Source organism: Lytechinus variegatus, chromosome 2 (assembly GCF_018143015.1).
Source record: "Lytechinus variegatus isolate NC3 chromosome 2, Lvar_3.0, whole genome shotgun sequence".
Taxonomy (NCBI): Eukaryota; Metazoa; Echinodermata; class Echinoidea; order Temnopleuroida; family Toxopneustidae; genus Lytechinus; species Lytechinus variegatus.
This window is the reverse complement of record NC_054741.1, coordinates 11,707,032-11,721,471: the sequence shown is the minus strand read 5'-3', so window position 1 is coordinate 11,721,471 and position 14,440 is coordinate 11,707,032. Positions and strand designations below refer to the sequence as shown.

General features: G+C 36.8%; 1 protein-coding gene across 2 annotated transcripts; it reads left to right on the top strand.

Annotated features, from left to right (window-relative positions):
• Positions 1–664: 664 nt before the first annotated feature.
• On the top strand, positions 665–12,848 carry LOC121407322. 2 transcript variants are annotated; one of them, XR_005968904.1, is made up of 3 exons: positions 665–810; positions 10,830–11,043; positions 12,205–12,848. XR_005968904.1 is itself a non-coding variant. In XM_041598359.1 (3 exons), the coding sequence occupies exons 1-3, from the start codon at positions 3,040–3,042 to the stop codon at positions 12,386–12,388; spliced, it is 405 nt and encodes a 134-aa protein (XP_041454293.1). In that variant the 5' UTR covers positions 2,819–3,039; the 3' UTR covers positions 12,389–12,848. The 2 variants fall into 2 exon arrangements, 1 of the variants encoding a protein (XP_041454293.1); XM_041598359.1 differs by lacking the exon at positions 665–810 and adding an exon at positions 2,819–3,046.
• Positions 12,849–14,440: the final 1,592 nt, after the last annotated feature.

Below are 14,440 nucleotides of genomic sequence, written 5' to 3'. Positions count from 1 at the left end.
TATTTTGTGTCACACAAAATTAATTTTGTCTCAACGAAAAAAATTTCGTCTAGACGAAATGTAATTGCGTCCACAAACTTTTTTTGGCGTGCCATACTCCGTCCAATTCACGCCATTCCGTACACAAAAGTTTTTTTGTTCATATGAAAATGATTTCGTCATGATGCAATTTTATTTCGTATACGAAATTATTCTTGTCACACAAAATAAATTTTCGTCGAGACAAAATGTAATTTCGTCCACAAAATTTATTTCGTACACACGAAATGAATTTTGATCTAACGAAATGGCACCCCAAGTGTTCAAAGGAAAATTCTGTAGGAAAATTTGTGTTTCACTCCAACGAAATTCATTTCGTCATGATGCAGTGTGATTTCGTATACGAAATTTATTTTGTGTCACACTTATAATCAATTTCGTCGAGACGGAAATAAAATTGCGTCCTCAAAATTCATTTCGTTGCGATGCGAATATCTATTCCGTCGATGAAATGATTTTGTGTCACATCACAAAAAATTCTGTCGACGAAATGATTTTGTGTCACATCACAAAAAATTCCGTCCATGTAAAATAATTCTGTCTCCTCTTTCTGGCAGGGTATATGAGATCGTCGCTGATTGGCTGCACCTTGCTCAAGCCGATCTTCGATCGATCGATCGATATCCGGCCGCGGGACGGTCACACTCACAGGTCGGCATGTTGGTGAACCTTTCCTGTTTAGCTTAGATTTCACGTTATCATGGTTATTCATGCCAACAAGAGCTGCAAACAACTTCTCTAATTAGTAGAATGTGGACGGACATTGCATTCGTAAGTTCAGCTATGTTTGAATTACGTTGAAAACAAATGGGAAATCGTAGTGGTTGCCATACCTGCTACTTTCATTTGCAAGAAGCTGTGTACTGTAAAAATTATAGTCCCATGTATTCAAGTTTGTGTACTGTAGTCAGACAAAGGGGGGGGGGGGATTGGTCTTTTCTGCACACCTAAAATGGTGAGGAATTATACAGGCTGAAGATATTTTGGCCTAGAACTTAGCAAATAATGTAAAATTCATACAGAGCAAAATGCTGAAAATTTCATTGAAATCAGATGACAAATATATTTTTTTAATTTGAAATAACAAATTTATTCAACAGTTTGGGCATGTTGGGCGGGCTTGGCCGCAACTTGGCGCAAGTTTACCCAGCCTCACTAACCTCGTACCCCGGGGCCGGGGCACTTGAACAAAAAAGTGGTGGGGGTGTGCCGCAGGAGAGACAAAAACGGGGGCCTTGGCTTGGAGCGGGAGTATTGTAAAAAGGAGGGTCCTCGGAACGGGGTTTGGAACTAAAATTTTGTGAAATGGGGGTCCTTGGAAGTTGGAACGGATCGATCGCCAGCGTGTGAGTACGTGCGTATGCATCCCTATGGAACGGGCATCCGTGATGCAGCTAGCGCAGCCTCCGCCGGGTGCGCTCGCTCAGAGACGATGGTCGGACAGCGCTCTGTGGCCGCTTTTCACCAAAATTGCAGCAGATCAATGCGACCGGAATGGCGTAACGAAAAATATGCGAAGCTTTGGAGCGAATTTCTTTTTTCTAGATAAGAACAAAATGCTTTGCCTTGGAGCAGCTTTCTTTGTTTTTTTCTCAATAAGACAAAAATGCTATGCCTTGGCTTGGAACGGAAATTTGGGTGTAAAAATGGGGGTCCCCTCCGCGGCACATACCCACTATGCATTATATACTGAGTGCCCCCCCCCCCCCGGGCCTCGTACTAGTGTGAGTGCCCTAGCCTACTCCACTTACACGTATTGCGATGTTTCAGTCTTGATTCAGGCCCTCTTCAAATTCAGCTCCTCTGTAATTATGCTCTCGCAGACAAAGTCCGGAGGGGGCATTAAGCGTTCCACCTGTCCATTGATTTGCCTGCCTCCCCCCCCCCCCACTTGGTTTCAGTGCAATAAATTGAAATATATTTGATTGTTTTTTTTTTAATTTAGGTGTGTTGGTAGATGACACTCTAGGCACCGTGCCTATTAATTCCTGTGTTAAAAAAGTGAGTGCACGCGAATTAAAAGTTGGACTTAAATTACTAGATTTTAACATGGAACTCCATTAAGAAAACTATTTTTAATTAGTCCCTAGATACTACTTCTTTTCTTGGGGTATTGAAGCCTATTCGTCCAGAACTTGCTCAACTTTTGCGACTAGCCTTGTCGCCATAGGGTTGTACACATCCTCGTTTAATACTGATTGTCACGTGACACGGCAATGTGTGTGTGTGTGTGTCGTTAGGCTGTTTGGCCTGTATTCAAGGCGTTCTATCCGTTATGATTTTATATTGAAGCAGAATACATCAGGTATAGGCCCATGTCAAGTCAAATCGATACAGGGATCGAGGAGGGGGGAGGGGTAGAGCAAAAAATTCCCAGTCACATGGTATGAAAATGATATTTTTTAATGATTGTTCATGCATTAGGGCAAACCCCTGTGTGGCAGGAGCATGATGAGTAAAAAAAATGAAATAGTAGAAAGAAAGAGGCCGAAACATATGGCACGTGGGAATAAAGTTGCTTTATATGTTCCAAGCGAATGAAGCAAGCGAGAAAAAACCTTTCGTGCAAATCTAAATTTGAGACAGATATCTTACCTTACACTTTTCCTAATTTTGGTTTCTTTAATTCCCTTCATTTTTTTATATCTTGGTTGTACGTAGAACATTCGGGGGGCATGCACTGGGCATAACCCTGGCTTGTGTACCCCAGTGCTAAATCAGCAGGTGGGTTTTGATATCTCTGGATCTTTAGCAATTTTAAAACTTTTTTAGTTGTAATGGATGAGAAAATCCCTGCAATCTGATTGGTTGAGAGCAATGCAAAAATTTTACTGGGCTGCATGAACGATATCCCGATAATCAAAACGCAACGATATCCACTGTAAACAAGCAATCGTCCGAAAAGGTCATTGTGATGTCATCGCGCATGTACTGTTACCGTCGCTTGTTTACGTCAAAATTTGAATTTCGATCAAAGCAGAATGAATCAAAGGATGCAAAATGATCTGTAAGTACAAATACGGTACCGTAATTGTCATTGGGATTAAAACTGCCCACATACTCGTTAGTTGAGAAGTCCAGACATACATGTACGATCTAACGTTAGATCTATACTGCCCTGGGCTGGCTGTGCACAGCGAAATATCCACTGCAGGCCCAGGCAGGCGCTGGCCCCCGGCGCGGCCCGCATACACACACACAGCTACATGTATTGGAGGTCGGAGGCTGCCTCAACTGCTCAAGATATAGTCAATGCAAAGCTGTATCTGGCATTTTGGGTATAACAATATCTTTGTGGCAACATTATCCAGTTAAGCCCATATTTATGTTGTCCAGGGTTATCAAAGTGTCTGCGCTCTGCATTAGATTTTGGAATTTTCATGCATCGATCCGGTAAATAAATCATGCGTCCAGTAAATAAATCATGCGTCCGGTAAAAAAAATCATGTGTCCGGTAAATTAAATTTACCGGACGCATGAAATTATCATGCATCCAGTAAATCATTAATTTTTGTGGTTTATTAAAAAAAAAATTCCATTCTATAAAACAGATGATGCATGGGTTTCTTTCGTGGGTCAGTGGAACTGTGTGCATGTGGTTACCTTGTACACAGAGTTCCTACTGACCCACTCTAACGCATCATTTGTATATAGATGGCTACTATTTTTTATTAAATCGCGAGTGTAGACCTAAATGTAATTATAGAAAAACATTTCGTTAAGGTTTTTATTTTTTTGACCCCCCCCCATAAAAGAAGGAAAAACAATTATAAATGAAGTTATAATATACACCCCTTTAATGATTTCGCTTTTTCTTCTCTCTTTTCCCTCCTTTTTTTTGGGGGGGACCTTTTCGTTTATTTCCCAGTCTTCCCTTTCTCCCCCCCCCTCTCTCTTTCTTTCTTTCTTTCCTTTTCTCTTATCTGGATTTTTTTTCCGGTGAAATCCACTAGGGATCAAGGGCCAGCCTGCATGCCCCTGCAGCGGTTTACGCCTCTGCCGTGGTATACGCATGATCTTAACCCTAAAAAGACTGAATCAGCCCCCCCCTCGACATTTTTCGTGATAAATCCGCCGCGCAAATCTTTTTGACCGCGTTGCTCGCTGACTTTTTACTTTCAAGTCTCGCACAACTTTTGAGACCAAAATTGTGACCCCCGGGTACACACTTTCGAAATTACGCAACATTTCGTTCGTGCATGCAGACCCAAAATTACTCAAAAACGTGAATTTGTGTACAAATCCAATACAAATAGTGTTTTTAGCCAAAATTCATAAATGTATTATTTTTTCCTTTTACTGCTTAAAATCAATTTATTTTATCTTTTTCATGGTCAAAATAAAGTCCCTGACAATTTCCATTGAAAAAACAATGAAAAACAAAGTCGAAAAACAATGAAATACATAAGAAATTTAGAAAACAATAGAATACATAAGAAAATAAACATGATGTTGAAATTTTTTAAAAATAAATTTGATCAGATGCCTATCTAGAGTAGGTGAAACAAAAATTAGCATTTCAGGGGCATTATTTTATTAATTAGAGCAAACTAATGATTTTACGCAAAAATTAGCATAATTAATGAAACATGAGATTTTTTGCATAATTTGATGTGATAATTTGGTAGATTATGCCATGGGTAATGTGTGCCAATTTTCGTCGCGATCGCGCAATCGACGTCCGAGATCATAAGGGGGCGCTGAATCAGCCCCCCTCCCCAGTCTTCTTAGGCATCGAAATAGCCCAGTCTATTTAGGGTTAATCATGATTAAAACTAGAGGTAAATCCAAGATTTTCCAAAGTAGGGGGGGGGGTGGGGTGAATTTTCTCAAGTACAATTAGACAACTCCCAAAAAAGGTTCTCACTTAAAAAAAACCGGTCATTTTGTCTCACGTAAAGTGATGGTCACTAAAAATGAAAGTCATTTCGTTCGCGTGATATTCGGCAAGCTCCCCCCAAAAAAATAAATAAGAAAAGGGAAAGTCATTTTGTCCATGTTATATTTGGCAACCCCCCCAAAAAAAAATTAAAATTAAAAAAAAGGTTTTAACTGTAATAATGATCGAAGGTAATTTTGTCTTGCGTAAAATTTGACAAATGAAAAATAAGATTGTCACTAAAAAAATGAATGTAATTTTGACCCACATAAAATTTGGCAAGCCCCCCCCAAAAAAAATGAAAAGGTTTTAACAAGCAAAAAAAAGGCTAAAAAGAGAAAGAAGAGACAATATGAACGAAATATATCCCCATTACAAATAATGCTGTGATCATCATGAGGGAGGGGTCGCATAACTAATATAATTCCAAAATATTTACTATAAATCTCAATAGGGGGATCGTGTAGAAATGCTCACCAACAGTGAGCATTAATATAATCCATTTTAATTTCAACTAATTTTATAAAGTATTAAATGTCTTCCCACCAAATGAAAGTCATATCGCATAACTCCAATTTGTATTAAGGCGTACATTTACCAAAGTCTTGAGTTTGAAATCAGATTCAGAACAGCATTGTCCAACCGGCAACCCATATTTTGGGTAATGTCGCCTATGAGGTCCAAACATTAACATTAATCATTGGTACTAGGAGTGTGTGTGTGTATTTTGAGTTTTTGACAGACGTATATCAATCAGGTTTGATTATTTACGTCTGGGACCGACCTTTAATGTCACAATCCGAAAGACGTGATCAGGGCTCGAACCTCTGCATCAATGTGTAACTTCCCCACAGCTTGGAGTGGGTGACACCATAGGAGTGGATGACACCATAGTAATAATATAATATTCCACATATTTATATAGCGCTTAATGCATCGGAACGACGTCTCTAAGAGACTAAGCGCTTTCCAGACTCAGTATTACCACGGTCATCAGAACCTTGTATGCCTGCGTACAATGTATGCACCTTCTCCACTCCCTGGGGAGCACTCCAACAAGAGTTCCAAGACTCAATTGCTAGGCATACTACATTATACATAGGCTTTCACATCCTACCAGGTACCCATTTAACACCTGGTGGAGAGTGGCAAAGTGGATTAACGCCTTGCCAAAGGACGCTAGTCCATGGCGGGATTCGAACACACGACCCTCTGATAGTACAGGCCAAGTTTGAATTTGGAGTCGGCAGGTCAAAACACATTAAATATGCAATTTAGTTTCCGCATGATAATGTCTTTTTTATGAGTTATGAAATATTCTACTTATTTGAACAAATTTGGGTGTGTAGGTAGATGATACCAATACAGGCTAAGTTCGAATTCGGAATATGCTGGTCAAAGATCACAGCTCATTAAATATGCGAGTTGGATTCCTCACGATATCTTATCAAAAGTCATCAGATTTTTTAAAATTTGGGTGTGTTGGTAGATGATGATGCACAGCATTTATATAGTGCCATATATCTGTTAAAGACATTCCAAGGCGTATTGGAGGAGCCAGCCAATCTGGGTCGCCTACAAGGGTGCGCACACAGAACTGTGACCCGCAGGTATCTCCTCCCAATTACTGGTTGGGGGTATCCGGGTGGACCACTACACTGGGTCATTAAATATGCGAGTTGGTTTCTTATAAAATAACATCAATATGAAATAATCACGTAGGCCTTATATAAAAAGTGCAAAGGCAAGCAATTTTTTTTCTTACTTTTTTGGAACTTTTATATATGTATTTAGGATGTATTTTGTCCTGAAAATTTAACATTCTAGGCACCGTTTGTGATCCTGAACAAGATGTGTGTGTTCTAGATAATTACTGAGAATGCCAAGCACGAACATAATTTTTAATAAGTGTTCTAGCATGATCCTGTTAAGGACTGTTTAACCATGAGGATGGTACATATTTCAATAATGGGAATGCGAAGCACGAGCTGAAAATTGTTGACATTCCGACCTAAAAAAAATGGTCATTTGTTCTATGCACTAGATCATAAAATGATAGGTACGTAACTAAATAATTGATGCGAGTGCAAATTGGGAATTTGAGTGTGGCAAACTGATTCTGTTTGGTTCTGCTTGCGTAGACTGGGGCCCGTTTCTCAACACCGTTAAGTCTTCTAACTTCTTAACTAAATTGGAAATAGTTAGCTACCTGTTAGCGAACTGTTTCACGAATCCCTCTTTGCCAAGATCGGGGACAACTTGACCAAATAGTTATGACATCTCCAAACCTGTCATAACTTACTTCTTTCTTAAGGGTCAAGTCCACCTCAGAAAAAATGTTGATTTGAATCAATGGAGAAAGACCAGACAAGCACAATGCTGAAAATTTCATCAAAATCGGATGTAAAATAATAAATTAATGACATTTCAAAGTTTCGCTTATTTTGAACAAAATAGTTATATTAACGAGCCAGTTACATTCAAATGAGAGAGTCGATGATGTCACTCACTATTTCTTTTGTTTTTTTATTGTTTGAATTATACAATATTTCATTTTTTACAAATTTGACAATTAGGACCTCCTTGCCTGAAGCACAAAATGTTAAAATAATGTAATTCCACGTGTTCAGGGAGGAATGACACTTCATTTCACATGACAATGACGAGAAATAAAAATAATTCATATTTCATATAATAGATTACAAAAGAAATAGTGAGTGATGTCATCAGTTTCTCATTTGCATATCGACCGAGATGTGCATAACTGTTTTGTGAAATGAAGCGAAACTTTAGAATGCCATAACTTTCTTATTTTACATGCAATTTTGATGAAATTTTCAGTGTTATGGTTGTTGAATTTTTCTCTTTTTATTCAAATAAAGTTTTTGGGAGTGGACTTGTCCTTTATGTAGTGATATCATGTGGATAGACTGTGACATTCAAATGAGCCTCGAAATTTGAAAATTTTATTACGTAATAATTTAAAGAAAAATGAATTATATAGCAAACAAGTGGGATAAATCATTCAATAGTAATTGTAATGCACAGAAATTATAACAAGTGTTAATTTAAGGTAGTAAAATAATTGAATTGACAAAGATTCTACCACTTCAGGTCATCCATAATTGGACTCGTTTTCAGACCCTTATCAAAATTTTAATAAATTCTTCCTCTAATATACGCATAGCATTCATAAAATTGTGCGTTTAGGTATCTAAAGAGTTTAACAATCCATGATAATATATTTTTTGATGATGTTTGGAATCCTGAAAATCTGTTTGATTATCATCATGTTAAAGGCAAAAAGAAGCTGCTGAAAACTGCTTATCTAAAAAAAAAAAGAGCCAATGGAGTAAATTAGAGAGTCAAAAGGGGGCCTAAGCTTTCGATCCTAGCAGAATCTTCGTCGGAGGCAAAATGACAAACATATAAAGTGGAACAACCATGATATAGACCACAAACATCCAACAGCAACACTAGAAACCATCATGTTAGGAAGAAAGCCTTATGGTTTACTTACGTAAACTATTCAAATTTTATATCTTGGGATAAATATCTCAATGTCCACTTACATGTGATTTTTTTTATCATGATATGAATTAGTGTTAATTTCATTTCCTCAGAAATTTAATGCCCATGTCTGCATGTTTAAGTACTTTTTAAGCATATTTTGCCTCTATTTTTTGCAACTTTTGGAAAATTTGCTATTTTGTGACTAAGGCTACGTCTGGTATGTACTTTCCACCAATAGTATCAATATGATATTAATGGATTCTAGTTAATCCTTTTGGGTAATTTTGGAACTAATTCTGTGTTTGGTAGATAAATAGGACTAACTTGTCCAGGTGTTGAGAAACGGGCCCCTGCTGATGAGTAGGCCTAGAGTTTTTATGCCCCTGCAGATGAAGCCCGGAGGGGGCATTAAGTGTTGCCCCTGTCAGCCCCCCCCCTTGGTTTCCGCGCAATAACTTGAAAAACATTCAATGGATTTAAAAAAATTTGGTGTGTAGGTAGATGTCACCAAAATACAGGCTAAGTTCACAGCTCATTATGCAAGTTGGTTCAAAATTTATTTTTTTGATTATATTTATATGCGTATTGATTTCTGCATGATATTAAGTTCAATCATATTGAATGGATTTCTGATCGCGTTAACTGGGGCCCGGGTTGGCACGTTTTAACCAGTGTGTTTTAAAACACATTTTTTTTACTTGTGTGTTATAAATAAATCCTCTTTCTCTTCCCCCCTTTACTCTTTCTTGATTGCTTTGTCATGTTCCTCTTCTCCCTGTTCAATCTTGCACAGCAATCAATATTAAGAATATCATTTTAACAAACAAATCTATGTGATTAGCTCACTTTTATCTACAATAAATTCGTAAACATGGCAGGGCCACACAACATTCAAGACTATTTTTGGAATGCATGCATGGTTACGCAGTTATGATATACACAAGTGCATATTATCAGATCCCGAATTGCTTAAAAACTTGATTTCATGTACAACTCAATGTGAGTCATTGCCAAAATTTGTATCTGTATCATTATTTTCAGAAATTGCTGAAAATTTCTATTAGTAATAAATTTGAAAATCTGTACATAAGAAAAATGAAAAAGTAAAAAAAAAACATTACCAGTAACCTACATAGACTGGGCTATTTCATTTCCTAAGAAGACTGGGGGGGGGGGGGGCTTTATGATCTGGGCAGTCAATCATGGGATCACAGCGATGATTGGCAAACGCATTACCCATGGTATATTCTAAAAAACTATAATCAAATTTTGCCTAAATCTCATTGCTAATTTACGCGTAAAATCAAAAGTTTGCTCTAATTAACTAAATAATGCCCCTGAAATGATCACTTTTGGTTCACAGACTCAATATATTTCAACATCACACTTATTTTCTTATGTGTTTATTGTTGTTTCAATGGAAATAGTCGGGGACCATATTTGACCGTAAAAAAGTTGAAATTAATTGATTTTAATCAGTAAAAGGAAATATAATGGCACATTTATGAATTATGGCTAAAAACACTATTTCCATAGATTTGTACGCAAATTCACATTTTTCCAGCAACTTTTGGTCTGCATGCACTTCCAAAATGTTGTGTAATTTCGAAAGCACATACCAGGGGGGTCGCAATTTTGGTCTCAAAAGTTGCGCGAGACTCGAAAAAGTGAGTGATGCTGTAAGTCTGTGAGTGATGCGGTAAAAAAAATTGTGCAGTGGATTTATTGCAAAATATGACAAGGGGGTAAATCAGCCCCCAGTCTCATAAGGGTTAAAAACATTATATAGGCCTACTGATTGTTTTTAATATACATTTGATCAGAATTCCTGAATTAAAAAAATAAGTAGTTCAAGGGCTATATTTATAGGTTTGAATTGAATTTGTATTTTATGCCCTAAAATTGGTATAATTGATTCAAATGAAATAAAGCATATTGATTTACCCGAAATGAAATTAAGCTTTGAAACCCAATGTATATCAATTTTTCCATTGTGCAAATTCTCCTCGCCCCCCCCCCCCTCGATTGACAAGACTCAGGACACCTAGGGACAACACGTATATAATCATGTATTAGGAATGAAATGTCATATTACTTATAAAGTGTTTTTTTTTTGTAGGCATTCAATTTCCATGATTTAGTAATTTGGGGGGAAATATCAACTTTTCTGTTCAAAATTCATAAACAAAATTGTGGTAATCTCTTATTAAAACATCAAGAACTGAAATCTTATTTTATTTAGTGTATAGTTTAATTGATTTACAGAAAATTGCATCATAAAACAATAAAAAAACATTTTGTACTACAATTCTGCGGGGGCATCTGTTTCCTTTGGACACGTCAAACTTTCTTAATTATGTGTAATTGATTCTATGACATGTGTTTACATTTGCTGCAGATTCCCATTCAGCCATTGGACTGAACCGGTACCAAGACCGGAACTGTAACACAGTAAGGATGGTCAATATGAAGCGAGCTTCATTGAATTCCTCCAAGAGCTCTGTACTCTGTTCTGATCATTTTGAAGATGCTTGCTTTGACCTGGGCAGACGATACGTCTTAAACAGGATGCTGTCCCAACCATATTTGATTTCCCGCCTCGTCTTCAGAAGGTACAGTGGATCTATATCATACATGCGTTCTAAAGAAATATATATTCTGTTTTATCTACCTTTGTTTTGATAGAACATTGCTTTAATTATTCAATTTTCAGTAGCAAAATAGAGATGAAAATTATCCTAATCAGGAGGATAACCATGGACCGGGGCCTATACTGTGTATTTACAGTAAACTACTAAATAAATATATTTTTTAAAATTTGGTTTAACTCATAATCCTGGGCTACTTTGAGATTGCATAGCCCAGGGAGGGGGAGGTGGGCTTTTTTGGTCCCCCTCTTCAGATCTTGCCTCTGATCAAAACGAAAACCAATGCACACATCAACATCAATGTAATCTGCAAGCATGGAACTAAAGGTTACAGAATTCATTAAAATTTATTGTTAATAAATTATTTATTGTTAATAAATTAGTAATGCTAATTTATGCGTAATAGAGAATTCTTTGTTTTAAAGGTTAATCTCTAAAGAATTCCCGAAATTCTATGATTTCTAACAAAGTTGCTCAAAAATAAATGGTAAATGACATTTCTAATCTTATGTATTTTATTGTTTCTATAATTCCATATGTATTTCTTTGTTTTGGGGCCTTATGTATTTTATAGTTTTTTTAATGGGATCTGTTCATGGCACTATTCTGATTATAAAAAGCAAAGATTTGATTATTTTCAACCAATAAGTGCAAGAATAATGATAAATTTGTCAATTATGACTGAAAATAGAATTTCCATTGGATTAAATGTGTATACAAAATAATATTTTTGAGCAATTTTTGGTCCGACATAAACTCATAAAATGTTGCGTAACTGAATATCCGGGTGTCTCAAAAGCTCTGCAGAATTGACCAAAAAGTAATCATGGTACCTCATTTCTCATTGTGGACTTATCATGAAAAATGTGGATGGGGAGGGGAGCTTATTAAGCCCCCCCCCCCCCCGGGGCTAGATAGGGTTTATATATCATCATGTATATTTTTAAAAAAATTATCTTGTTGCAAGTCACTGCAAAAGGTTTGATTTCTAAACGAATATTGTTCTTCATGGATAATCGAATATTTGATTGAAAAATTATCTTTGAATAGTTATCTTTTCATTCTTGTATCTGTTTTTGTTCAATATTCTTTTTTCTTATTTTTTTATTAATTCGTCTCCTACAGAATTCACCCAAACCAAGGTATTTCCCAAAAGACTTTTCGATTCAGCAAACAACCTCCCAGATACTGCAAAGACACCAGTGCCAAAGTCTTCAGCACCTTAATTTCTCGAAGACCACTCCTACTGAATACCAGAAAGTCCAAGAGGGGTAAAGTGGAAGTCAACAACAATAATGGACTGTATTAAAACTTGGAGAAGAGGCTGAAAACCACACAGAAGTCCTACCTTATACATTACTTGCTTTTAAGTTTGGACAAACATTGATTTGCACAACTTTACAACAAAAAATTTACGCTGTGTGGATTCTGATTATTTAAAATAGCTCAATGAAAACGTTTATCACTGGGCATGTAACAAAAATGAATTCATTGAATTTGAAGATGTCTTACAGTATATTCATTCTGATTTGAATGTCAGAAGAGAAAAAAGTTTGTGAAAAGTAGGAATGACGGCAAGCTGACAGAAGAATAGAATACATGTAGGATAGAACAAGGCCACAGTTATAAATGAGCTGTTGGATAGAGACAAAAAGATGAATTAAGAATGGGGGTGATAGAGAAATAGAGACAGGAATTGGGGAGCCTGTGATGAATGCCTGAGAAAGTAAAAATTACCATATTTTATTTTTTTAAGGATTTGAACAGTCAGGAAGAATGTGGTCTTTTTTCTGTTGTTATTTCTCAAAATACTGGTATGTTTTGTGTACAGAAAGGGGTATAATCCTTTGCAATAATCACTCTCACAGAAAATATTAACTAATCAAAAAAAAGTCAAATATTTCACTGATTTACAATTGTTCGGTCACTCTCATATCTAAAGTTACCCCCCCCCCCCATCATTTCAAGGTATTGGAGAGAGAGGTTGGGCAGGACATGGCTGTCAGCAGAAAAAAAATGCAGGGTGGGGCAAAACAATTTTGGGATATGTGCGAGGGAGCGAATGCGACAGAGCAGAATTTTGTGGGGGGGATATATGCGAGAGAGCAAAATGACAGAAGGAAAATGCAGGGGCCAAGAGATTTGAGGAATATGTAAGAGGGAGCGAAGTGACCAAGCAGAAGAAATGTAGAGGACAACAAATTGTTGGGTATGTGAGGGAGCAAAGCAACCAATTAAAAAAGGAGGTTAGTCAAAACGTTCTTGAATATGAGTAAGGAAGCAACTTGTTCACTTCCGAGCAGTAGGACTCGTTTTAAAATAGCTTAGGAAATATGTGTTTCCTAAGCATGGTAAACACATATTGTAGGCCTATAGTACAATTTAGGTGCTCTAAGAGTTAAATTCTGAATGAGCTGCATTTGCTGGTAAATCATGCGCAGAGGATCTTTGTCTTTTATCCATTTCTACACTTTTCTTTAGATTTCAGTTTTAAGGCGGGAAGGATCCCACCCTCCTGTGGATGCTAATATTTTGACTGACCCTGGGTAAATAGAATAATTACAAAAACAAAAATGATGTTTTAATATGAGATTTTTTAATGCCCCTTGAAAGTCCACCATCTTTCTCACTCTCTCCATCTTTCTTTTTATTCATTTTAACTTTCCAATTCTTTCTCTCTTGATATCTATAAAGTTCAGGTTCACCCTTTTAACTTGCACTATTCCAAGCCCCCAACCAATTGGCATCCACAGGAATGGGGGAGTGGGGCTTCCCCCTAGAAAATAAAGTCAAACAAAAGAAAAATGTGGAAAATAGAAATGGATAAAGACAAATAATCCTCTACGCATGTCTTACCTACCATTCACAATTTAATTCTTGCAACACCTAAATTCTACTATGAGTTTACCATACTTAGAAAATGCATATTTCCTATGCCATTTTTAAACAAGTCCCTATCGCTGGGAGTGAACGTGTTGCTCACCAGCACGAATTCGAAAATATTTTGATTGACCTGGGGCCCGTTTCATAAAACATTTGCCGCAGCGGCAACTCCCATTTTCTGCGGCAAATCTCAAAACAGCGGCAAATGACAATTTCTGCGGCAATATTTGATGCAGCTATTTGAGCTGCGTCAAATATTTGCCGCAGATACTTTCAGGGGCAAATGACAATTTCTGCGACAATATTTGATCTATTTGAGTTGCGTCAAATATTGCAGCAGAAACGGCTTTTTCATCAAAATATCAACAATTTGGAGGGCCTAACAACCATATTGCTAAAGTTTTTGATGATATTGAATTGATAAATTGCTTTTTGTCATTCTAAATAGAAAATACAGGTATTTTCACTCATTGACAAA